A 10,825-nucleotide genomic window follows, 5' to 3' on the forward strand; every position below is an offset into this window, starting at 1 on the left:
TGCGCGGGCCGTGCCCCGCCCTCCGCCTCTCGTTCGTGGGTTGGTGGGTTTGAGTCACGTGGAAGTGCCTCGCCTCTTCCTCGCGGCAGGGGGCCCGCCCGCTGGCTGGTTTCCGGTTCGGTGGGTCGGAGATGACGGAGCCGGTCGCCTCTCCGGACGACCCCTGGGTCAAGGCAAGCCCCGCGGGCGCGCACGCCGGCGAGGGGAGGGCGGGTCGGGCTCATGCACGTGGGGGGTCCCGAAGACTAGGGGATTCCCTGCAGTTCCCAAAGGTCCCCCCGCCTTCCGGGCCCCGGGGCTGCAGAGAAGACAGCCCTCACCCTGCGCGTGCCAAGGTGGGGAGACAAGTGAGGCGTGTGTGCACGAATGTGAGGGGACCGGGCTTGCGGGGGGGGGGGGGGGACGGTGGAGGAGGGAGGGGGTGGGGGCGGAGGGGCGGTGCTCCTATGGCCTATCTGCTTACTGCTATCGGGGCAATCCTGCAAACCCCTGCGCACCCCAGGTGCGCGCGCGCGCGCGCGTGTGTGTGTGTGTGTGTGTGTGTGTGTGTGTGTATGTGTATAAGTGAACGCACGCGCGTGCATCCTGCAATTGCCTGCGCTCTCGGGGTGGGGGGGGGGGTTGGGGCGGGTAGAGGTGTGTGTGGTAGGGGTGTGTGGTGTGTGTACGAGTGCGCACGCGCTCAGAGTGAGAGGAGGTGCCCAGCCCCGGGCGGAGGTCTGATGAGCTCCTTTGCTTGGTGTCACAGGTGGAGTATGCCTACAGTGACAACAGCCTGGACCCCGGTGAGTACCTCTCCCACAGTCTCTAGCTCCCTGGTGACACTCCTGCCACAGTCCTGTGGATTCCCGTGGTCTTGCCAGCCACACCTGAGCACAGTCCACTGTCCCTGAGCGGAGTTCCTGCCCTGAGACAATGAGGGAGGAGCTGCATAAGGGGCAGGAAGCATAAGGGTATAATTCCTGCTGCTCTGAAACAAGGAAATGATGAAAATAGTGGGAGCTAGCCATTCTGTCACCCTCGTTGTGCCTAGATGCCACTTTGTGAACCGGTGGTATCATTGCAGGCCCCTGGAGCAGTGGAGACACCAGAGACAGGAGCACTGTGGTGGGGCACAGCAGGAAGTGGATGACCCAATATGGGTAGCTTTTGGCTTGAAAGGGAGAGGTCAGCATTTAAGGATCAGGAAGCCATTGTACACACAGGTGTCTGAAGGTCTAACAGTGTTCTCCTGTCCTACCCCCTAGTGATTGGGACCTCTCTTTTACAGGGCTTTTTGTAGAAAGTACCCGAAAGGGGAGTGTAGTGTCCAGAGCTAATAGCATCGGTTCCACCAGTGCCTCTTCTGTCCCCAATACAGGTAGGCAGCAACATGCCCCCACCTGGGGGGGCTCAGATATACCATCATTTTAGTATATTTCCTAGACAGGAAGCTCCAGTCATCCACACGGGGGTGCTGGAGGCCTAGCGTTAGACACAGGGTCTCACCATCTTTCACCTCATCTAGAATATTAGACGGTTCTGTCCGTTTGCTGTCTCTGAGCACCAGTTTTTTCTTCCCCACTGGGGCAAGGTGGGTTAGCCGGGCCCACTGGGCTTCAAAATGACCTCTTCCTGCCCCCAACTTTGAGCGTAGATGACGAGGACAGTGATTACCACCAGGAGTCCTACAAGGAGTCCTACAAGGACCGGCGGCGGCGAGCACATACTCAGGCTGAGCAGAAGAGGAGAGACGCCATCAAGGTGACTGGGGAGGCCTGTACCTCAGCCAATGCAGGAGGCCCCTGTGTATTTCAGACCTACCCTGCCCTCATCAGTCCCCAGCATCCTTGGTGGCAGCTGCTCTAGTCCCTGGATATGAACACCTCCTTTTTTCTAGTCCCCTACCCCTTTGAGTTTGTGAGCATGGAACTTCGGTTCACAGAAAGTTTTGTACCAGTTTGCCTGAATCCCTTGGAGTTAAGGAACCCTTGTTTTCCCTCCTGTCTCCACAGAGAGGCTATGATGACCTCCAGACCATCGTCCCCACCTGCCAGCAGCAGGACTTCTCCATTGGCTCCCAAAAGCTCAGCAAAGCCATCGTTCTACAGAAGAGTATGGCCAGGGAGAGCACTGGGAGTGGCTGGGGCCAGTGGTGCTGTGAGGAGGCCAGAGACTTACACTCACTTTCGGCCTGGCCCCGGTGGGGTGATTATAATGAGAGAGTTGGGGAAAGGGAGGAAGGGGAAACAAAGTAAACCTTGTCCTTCTGGCTGAGACATCCTCTGTGCCCACCCTCACTGCAGCTATTGACTACATCCAGTTTTTGCACAAGGAGAAGAAAAAGCAGGAGGAGGAGGTGTCCATGCTACGCAAGGACGTCACGGCCCTAAAGATCATGAAAGTGTAAGGGGGGGATGCTGAGCTCGGGGAGCCAGGGCTTCTGAGGGGACTCTGAAGCTGACTTCAGTTCATACCTTTCTCTTGTTCAAAGGCCACATCAGATAATACAGAACAGATAATCTTCTCATTCCTGTAGGTGGCCACTTAGGGGTAGGACTCTGCACCCCAACAGTCCCTGATACCTAGCAGATACTCAAAGTGCCTGTGGGATTAACGAGGGGTAGAGAGAGGGGTCACCCATTTCTGTCCCAGCAGCTCTCTGGGAACCCCTTCCTGGGGCCGGGGGAGTACATACGGTGACCTGAGCTGTTATAGCACCTTAGCCCTGTTCTACTCGCTTTCAGCAACTATGAGCAGATTGTGAAGGCACACCAGGACAACCCCCATGAGGGAGAAGACCAGGTCTCTGACCAAGTCAAGTTCAATGTGTTTCAAGGCATCATGGACTCACTGTTCCAGTCCTTCAATGCCTCTATCTCCGTGGCCAGTTTCCAGGAGCTGTCAGCCTGTGTCTTCAGCTGGATTGAGGAGCACTGTAAGCCTCAGGTATGGGGCAGCAGTGGTCAAGGGGTGCGGATTTTCTATCTTCCTTCAGGCCGAGTGACCCAAGTCCGTCCTAATTTGTTCAGAGAGGGAAGGTGGCAACTTTTAGGTCTCTGGAGGCTCTCTTCTTTGCTTCCTGGCCCACATTTTCCTGTTAAGGTTTCATTTGGCAAGAATGATGTGGGCACTTAACTCAGGCAAGGCCTCGCTCTGGCCTTTGTTAGCTTGCGTTATGGCTGCCTAGTATGTAAGCCCTCATCACTCATAGCAGAATCACGTGGAATTTCTAGAAACATTCCTGGCTCCCACCCCCAGGCCCACTAGTTTTCCCTGGGGTTTGTGATTATTTGTAATGGAGCCGTGTGTTAATGGTATTGCATGGAGTTTCTGAGGCTTGACTTGCATCTCACTTTTTTGTTTCCTGACATTTTCTGGAACCACTTTAAGTGTCCCGTGACACAAGAGTGGACACTCCTGTGCCCACCACCTAAATGCTACCATTCCCATTTCTTGTATTTGCTTTACCACATAGCTGTCCATGTCTCCATCCCTTTCTCTGTCCTGTCTCAGGGACATTTCAGAGTCGACTGTAAACGGTGTTTCCCAGGGGCTTTTTCTGTTGTACTCTAAAGAGCATGACTGGTCTAGGCAGGTATCTGAGCCTCTGTCCTCACCTGAGCATCACTCGTGTTTTCCTCTGCTGCCCCCGCCAGACCCTACGGGAGATTGTGATTGGCGTCTTGCACCAATTGAAGAACCAGCTGTACTGACTGGGTTTTGGAAGCTGCAGAAGAGCCAACAAGATGCCAGAGTCTCCTACTTGGCCACGGAGCCACTGGGCTTATGAGATTGGACTGCGACACTGCACACCAGTCAGCTGGTTCTCGGTGTTTGGTTCCCCAGCACCCCTTCATCCTCACTGGGACTGGGGTATTTGTTTTGTGAAAGCTTTAATTTATTATACTGACCACAGAACTCAAGCTTACTGTCTTTCCCCTTCTCCGTAGAAGTCTTCGGGAGGGGGGGGACCCTGTTCTGGGGACACCCCCCCTCCCCCCATAAGAGCTCCTGGTCTCTCCCCTTCTAATCCTCAGATTTTTGCTCCTGATTACACATACTGGGAAGCTACTGTTTGCATTTGGTTTGGTCTCTTGGGCAACATTTGGCCCAAGTTTGGCCATTTTGGCAGTAGTTGGATGGGAAGGGAGGAACATGAGGAAATACTCCCACAGCCAAGAGGGGTGAAAGGCCTCCTTGTGCCTCAGCTAGGGCTGCCTGGTCAGCCCAAGGTGAGATCAGGCCTCTTCTGGCCAGCTCAGGGCAGGGCTACTGGGTTCCTGCCCTCACTTGCTACTGTATCCCCTCTCCTTCTTCCCCCACATACCCCTGCCCCCTCTGTCCCCACAGGCAGGAGCATAGCACAGAGAAGTTACATGTGACATAGCACTACATATTAATTTTTTTTTTTTTTTAATATTCTAAACACCAACATCGCAATTTTGCTAAAGTTACAATTTTTGAAAGTGAACTGGGCCTCCAAATCACTCCCAGCCATCCTGTCGAGCATACCTGGGTCTCCACCATCTTAGTGCTGCTTGTGTTTCTCCCAGGACTTGGGAGTGGCGTGAAGGGGTAGAGAAGATACTTTAAAGGCCTCCTGGGGTACAGAGCCCAGAAAAGTCCTGGGTAAAGCCTTGGGCTCCTCGAATGCTGTGTATACTAGCTTCTCTCTACCCGGTAGCCTTCCTCAGGGTTGACATCTGGGAGGTTTGGTTATCCAGAGGAAATTAAGTATTTTTATATCAAATTATAGTACAATAAATATTGCCAAATGCTTTCCTTTAGCGTTGTTCCAAGTTTAAGTGCAAGCAATTGGAATCTAGATGATGAAACGAGCATGACAACCATCCACTCTGGGCTTGCTCACTCCCTGAGCCCTGTATTCTGGTTCATGCCCCTCTCCCAGCTGCTCTGCTCAAAGGTGGAAAGCAGCAGGAACAAAGAAGCCAACCTGAAGGAGGCGGCCAGTCCAGGACGTCACTTCCATTCCCCCATCCTGCAGAGGACTCCTCAAGGGTCTGGGAGCTTCACGTTGTAATCTTCATCGGTCTCTATCCCAACTTCCTCCTGGGGCAGGGAGACCAGTAAACGAGACCTCCCTGGACGAAGACCCCAGGGTGGCAAGGAGGGGAGAGACAGAACCACTTACAAAGAACTGCTTCTTGCTCTTGGGGTATCCTTCAAGGATCGCATCAGACAGTTCTGTTGCCTGACAAGAAACAAAACCACCCCTTTTCAGACGGGCGGCACTGCCTGGCGGACCCATGACCTCAGGCAGCAGTTTCTCCGGTGGCTGCCATTTTCCAGGGCCTGCTGCGGAGCTCACGCACTTACCATCCTCTTCCGCTTCCTCCATTCCTTGCAGTACTTCTGCCTCTCTCTGTACACCTGCACAGGGAAACGGCTTGCTCTAGCCTCTCAGGGGCTGCTGGCGGGCAACCTCGGCCTCACTCCAGACCTGCACAGGCAGACCGCCCCGCTACCACCCTTCCTCCTGACTCACCTGCTCTTTCTCTTCTGGAGTCACGTGGTTGGTGGCTGCTTTGATGTTCTTCAGTCTCTCTCTGTAGCCAGCACATTCCTTCTTCAACTCCTGGATCTCTTTCTGCATCTCCGGTGTGGTCAGGGCACTAGTTAACTCCTTCAGCTCTGAAACCACATCTCCCTGAGGTCGCTTCTTACCCTGATGATGGGGTTTTGTCTTTCCCAGTGGGTGCTCCCTGAGGTAGGAGACTGGGCCCCTACCTTGCTCTAGGTTCTACACCCAGGGTCCAGAATGAGTTCCATATTCTGGAAATTGCGCTCGGCAGAGATTAAGGCTTACAGAATTACCAGTTTAGTCTGCTTGTCTTTCCTCTTCCATCTACAAGCAGTGGTAAAGTGTGAGGTTGAACAGACTGTTCCCTGTAGCCAGTTAAAGAAACAGGCACAGAGGGAGTGTGGGCACAGGACACTGATAATGTTAGGGAAAGCAAATGCGTGTCTTGCCCATTTATATTCAAAAGCCATTAGCTGTTTACGTTTCTTGTAACATAATGCCTGTGGCGGCCCAGCCCAGCTCTCCACTGCAGCGAGACATTGCGGTCAGCAAACCATTCACTTAGGGATTCCTGCCCTCTGGAATGACCCTCGCGCCAGGGGCCCCTTCCGGCATCCGCCCAGTCCTACCGGCCTCCATGTGGCGGCAGCTCTGCTGGAGGCTCTGCACCTTGGCAGTGAGGGCCACGATTTTGGTGTCCAGGCCTTGGAGGTCAGCGTCACTCACCATCTCAAACTGGTCCTGCCAGAGGTGAGACGACAAACAGAAGTGGGTGGGTGTGATGTGAGGCCACATCTGGGCAGGCCACATCACATCCACTCAAGAACCTGGGGCTCCCCAGCCCTCCAGGGGGCCTGGGAGAACAGCGGGAGGGTCCCTGTGAGACACCATTCGGTTCGGTACTGGTCCCAACAAACAAAAAGGTGTAAAAAAGTTAAAACCTGATGCCTGTCCTCAAGGAGCTTCAGGATACTGAACAGGGCAGAAATCTTAGTTTAGTGGTAAAACCACTCACTGGGCTAAAAGAGTAAAGGAACATTCTTCCCAAGGTAGTGATACCTAAATTACACATTTCCACAGTAGGAGGAACCTGGGCAGGTCAAGAGTCGTGGTGGGTGGTATTGAAGGGACTCCAGTAAACGTCTGAGGGGCCCCTCCCCTGAGAGAGACCAGCTGCCACAAAGGACTGTGGTGGGGCTCGGGATGGGGGGTGGGGTGGTCTTGTCAGTGATGTCAGGGAGCAGGTTAGAAAGAATAGGAATGCCAGCCTGGGCAGTTTGGACTCTTCATTAAAGCAAAGTAAACCTTTATAGCAGAAGGCAGCAAACTACAGCCTGCACGCCAAATCCTGCCACATTCGGGGTTGTGAAAACAAAAATTTCTGGAAACACAGTTACACCCACTCATTTACATGTTTACTCGTTTACATGTGATCATTTACACACTGCTCTATAATGACGGCCCTCAGTGGCTGTGACAGTTGTATAGCTATGACAAGAGGCCATCTGGCCGGCAAAAGCACAAAATTGTCTTTACAGAAAAAATGCTGCCGAATTCTCCCTTAGGGACTCTTCATTAGAGTAGTAATGTAATGAAACCTATTTCAGAAAAGTTAGTCTTGATGGTGGTGTGGTTCAGTTAAACTAGTATTCAGGGTCTACTGGACGTTAGATACTGGGGTGGGGGGGGTTGTGCTCAGCAAAGGAGGAAGAGTGAGAAGTGGGCTCAGCCCTGGAAGGGCTGCAGTCTAGCGAGGAGATGGGTAAAAAGACCACCACAATATAGCATCCCTCAGGGAGGTGAGTGCCTGAAGAAGAGGCGAGGAGAGAATCCGGGGAAGGTTTCTGGAGGTGATGCCTGAGGGAGAACCTTGGAGTAAGAGTTCGCTGAGCAAAGACGCAGAAGAGGAAGAAGGGCTTTTAAAACTCCAGGCAGAGGAAGGACACAGGAGTAAAATACACCTAAATGGTCTAGTACTGGTGAAGGGACAGGTGAGGCTAGCAGCAGCCTGGAGCCAAGTCTCTATGTAGATTTCTCCCTGTTGTAGGGAGTGCTGGAGTTTCAAGTAGGGAAATGGCCCCAGATTGTACTGACGCAGACCATTCTGGCTGCAGCGTTTAAGATGTGTGAGGAGGCCAGGAGCTGTGAGGAGGCTATCGTGATAGATGAGGAGCACCTGAACTCAATCAGCAATGGCAGACAGAAAGGGGAGGGTGGATTCAGGAAGGGGGAAAGCCAACTGGATTTGCTGGCTGCCTAAGCTGTGAGGTAAGAGTGACTCCCCAGTCTCTGAGTTGGGTGAGGAGTGGCTCTAACTGAGGGAGAAGCCTGTAAAAGGAGCCCATTTAGGGGAGATGTGCATTCTACTTCAGCAATATTGATTCTGCAAGGTCTGGAAGGCATCCGGGCGGTGGTCTGGCCTAGAGATACAAAATTAGTGTCATCTGTGTTGGGAGGGGTGGGGACAGAAGGCAAATCATTTGGCAGATGATGGTTCTGATCTAGATGACTGGGAAAAAGAAACCTCCAAGGGGAAAGGGACCTTGGTAGGAACAATTCAGGATCTTCTGTCATCTATCATGTACATCTCAGATCTGGAAGTCTCGTTGAGTCTGGATCACAGCAAGGGGGAGTACCCACTTTGATTTAAAGGGTGTGTGGGGCCCTTTTAATGGCGTGGGCTAGCTGAGTTTCACGGGATGCCTCAAGTCAGAGTTCATTCTAGAGACTGATTCACCTAATGTCGGGGTCTCACACGGGTGATAATCTGCACAGGTTTCCCTCACCTGGTCCGCAAAATAGATCTTCTGCTTGCCGTACATCTTCTCTTTGATTTTGCCTTGTTGGGCCAGCTGCTCCAGCGCCTTCACCACCGCCTGGCAGAGGGGAGAGGCAGAACCAATCAGAGGGATGATTTAGGGCCCAGGCAGTGGGCATTAGGGCCGACCAGCCTTAGGAAGCTCAAGGCTAGAATGGCTGCCTCGAGAGGGCAGCACTTCAGGCTGATTCGAGGGGCCCCAAGGGTAGGGGGGCGGTCCCAGGAGAGGGTCCTCACCGCCTTGCCCAGTCCATGTTCCCGCTGCAGGTTCCCGAACACGTCCTGGGCGCTGTAGGGCCGGTTCTGCTCCTGCAGGTATCTCAGGAGAATCCCGGGGGCTACGAGGAGACGGGGCATGGGGGGAGGTCACTCAACCGACCCCTCGCCCGGCCCCCGCCCGGGTCTCCCCCGTGCCCGCGGTCCGTTTACCTCCCGCCGCAGCCTCGGCCCGGCCTTTACTCATGGCCTTTCCCGCCGCCAACTTGGAAAGCCGGACGTTGCAGTTGCTCGGGGCAACGGCTGCTTCCGGCGACGGGAAGGGCGGGGCGCAAGCGGTGATTGGCGGAAGGGGAAGTCTTGGCGAGGAACGAAGCGACCCTTCCCGGGCGCCGTAGGTCAGTGCTGTCGGGAGCCGGGTGCGAGTGTGGTCCCTCGCACTTCTGGGTCCATGCAGCGGAGGTGGGGCGCTTGCCCTGGACTTCTCCCTCCCTGCTCCTCGGGACGCAGGCCGTAGTAAATCACGCCTTCACGTTCCGAGACCCGCTTCCAGAGGCAGCGGCTGAGCTCTCGTCACCGTGAGCTGGGCCGGTGTTCCAAAGGGGAGAAAACTTGGGATCAACTCCCGCTGGGCTAGCGACTTGCTCAAGATCACAGAGCCAGTTACTCACAGGGACGTGCCCTGTCCCACGGCCCGATGCTCTTTTCGTCGGTCTCATTTGTAAAATAGGAAAAAGAGATACTAACAGCAGGGTGGTTGGAAGACAAAAATGCGTAGAAACTCTGGAAGGACAATAGCGATATCCTTCATTGCCCGTTACCGGGCCTCGCACACAGGGGGCGCTCAACACGTGCTGTGGTGTGAACGCCAAGGCAAGGCAGGGTTGGGACGGGGCTACGGTTAAGCCACAAAGCTTGTTAGAAAAGTTTCCTGTTGGCCGAGTCAATCTTATGGCAACACCTGGCAGGTGTTTTCCACTTCTGCCCACAGTGGCCAATGGGACAAAGCCTGAAATAAGTGTTTCTAGTTTCTGAGGTCAGCCGAAGGCCAAAGAGCAGCTGTCCCTGCAGCTCAAACACTCCAGAGGAAGAGCATGGTGTTAATCTTTACAGCCTTCTGTTACCTAAATTCTCATTAGCCTTTGAAACACGTAGTTGTCTTCACATGTCTAAGGAACAATATTAAGAATTAAAAATGAGGGGTGCCTGGGTGGCACAGTAGGTTGGGCATCCGACTCTTGATTTCGGCTCAGGTCATGATCTTGAGGTTCGTGGGTTTGAGCCGCAGGTGGGGCTGCATACTGACAGTGCAGAGCTTGCTTGGGATTCTGGCTCCCTCTCTCTCTCTGCCCCTCCCCCGCTTGCTTTCTCTCTCTCTCTCTCTCTAAAATAAACAAACATTAAAAAAAAATGATGGAACTGCTGGCTAGATGCCAACCAAGAGTGCCAGTTATACTGTCTAGGCTCTCCAGGGGAGGGGAAGTGGCTTCATACCATGGTGATTATTCTGACCATCACAAAGGAAAAACAGGGCAGGTGGGTCGCTCACAGCTGGACTTACTATTCTAAGGTTGTCACCTGAGAACACTATCAAGGGTAAAACACCATTCAACATCAGTCTCTTAAAGATTGTTCTCATATAAGATTTATTCCCCAGCACCACTCCCTCCCTCCCCCCTCCCGTCCATCCCCACCCCAGTTCACAGTGGAGGACTAAGGAGATTCAGAGCAGGATCCCCCAGGTACAAGAAACACCCTCTGAAGATTTTGCTCTCCTTCCTCCCTCCCTTTTGCCAACTTCCAAGGCCTGAAGCTACACACACTCATGCAAACACACCAAAACCCGCTCCTCTCCCACACTCCTGTGTTTTTCCCTATCAGAGTTCACCTGTGAGACATCTGGGCTCTGAGAAGAGAGGAGGTGTCCAAAGTCTGAGAACCCTAAAGTGGGGAGATGCCATTACCCCGAATCTTCACACACAAGTGACTATGAAACAGGCACCTAGCTCTTCTCCCTTCTCACTCCTAATTTTCACTCCCGGCCTCTACCTTGTCCATCAACCAAGAGCAAACATGTTAGCACACTCCCACCTGCAGCACATGAAAATGGGCTCTGTCCAACATCCCTTGCCCAGGTATGGGAGTGTTGGGGGAGTGGTCCCTGAGGATCAGCAAAGGGTTAATGCAGAGGGCAAGAGGACAGAAGAGTTTGGCCTGAGCTCTGATTGGGGAAGCAGAGAGAGGCTGTAGTCTGGCACAGGTCTAGA

At 53.6% G+C, this 10,825-nt stretch overlaps 2 protein-coding genes across 4 annotated transcripts; one reads left to right on the forward strand and one right to left on the reverse strand.

The window, feature by feature from the left end:
- The first annotated feature begins 41 nt into the window (after positions 1–41).
- On the forward strand, positions 42–4,769 carry MLX (MAX dimerization protein MLX). Of its 3 annotated transcripts, none has more exons than XM_042966263.1 (8): positions 42–335; positions 749–785; positions 1,271–1,360; positions 1,637–1,743; positions 1,995–2,094; positions 2,286–2,385; positions 2,727–2,928; positions 3,639–4,769. In XM_042966263.1, exons 1-8 carry the CDS (start codon positions 132–134, stop codon positions 3,693–3,695), a joined length of 897 nt encoding a protein of 298 aa, XP_042822197.1. In that variant the 5' UTR covers positions 42–131; the 3' UTR covers positions 3,696–4,769. The 3 variants fall into 3 exon arrangements, with proteins under 3 accessions (XP_042822197.1, XP_042822198.1, XP_042822199.1); XM_042966264.1 differs by having other exon boundaries at positions 42–173; XM_042966265.1 differs by lacking the exon at positions 1,271–1,360 and having other exon boundaries at positions 42–173.
- Positions 4,770–4,806: 37 nt separating this feature from the next.
- Positions 4,807–9,608, reverse strand: LOC102959122 (PSMC3 interacting protein). The gene is made up of 8 exons (XM_042966266.1): positions 8,772–9,608; positions 8,580–8,680; positions 8,311–8,400; positions 6,154–6,265; positions 5,489–5,634; positions 5,320–5,373; positions 5,135–5,194; positions 4,807–5,052 (listed from the first exon to the last, which is right to left on the reverse strand). The coding sequence occupies exons 1-8, from the start codon at positions 8,803–8,805 to the stop codon at positions 4,996–4,998; spliced, it is 654 nt and encodes a 217-aa protein (XP_042822200.1). The 5' UTR covers positions 8,806–9,608; the 3' UTR covers positions 4,807–4,995.
- Positions 9,609–10,825: the final 1,217 nt, after the last annotated feature.

The sequence above is a fragment of the Panthera tigris genome, chromosome E1 (assembly GCF_018350195.1).
Source record: "Panthera tigris isolate Pti1 chromosome E1, P.tigris_Pti1_mat1.1, whole genome shotgun sequence".
Taxonomy (NCBI): domain Eukaryota; kingdom Metazoa; phylum Chordata; class Mammalia; order Carnivora; family Felidae; genus Panthera; species Panthera tigris.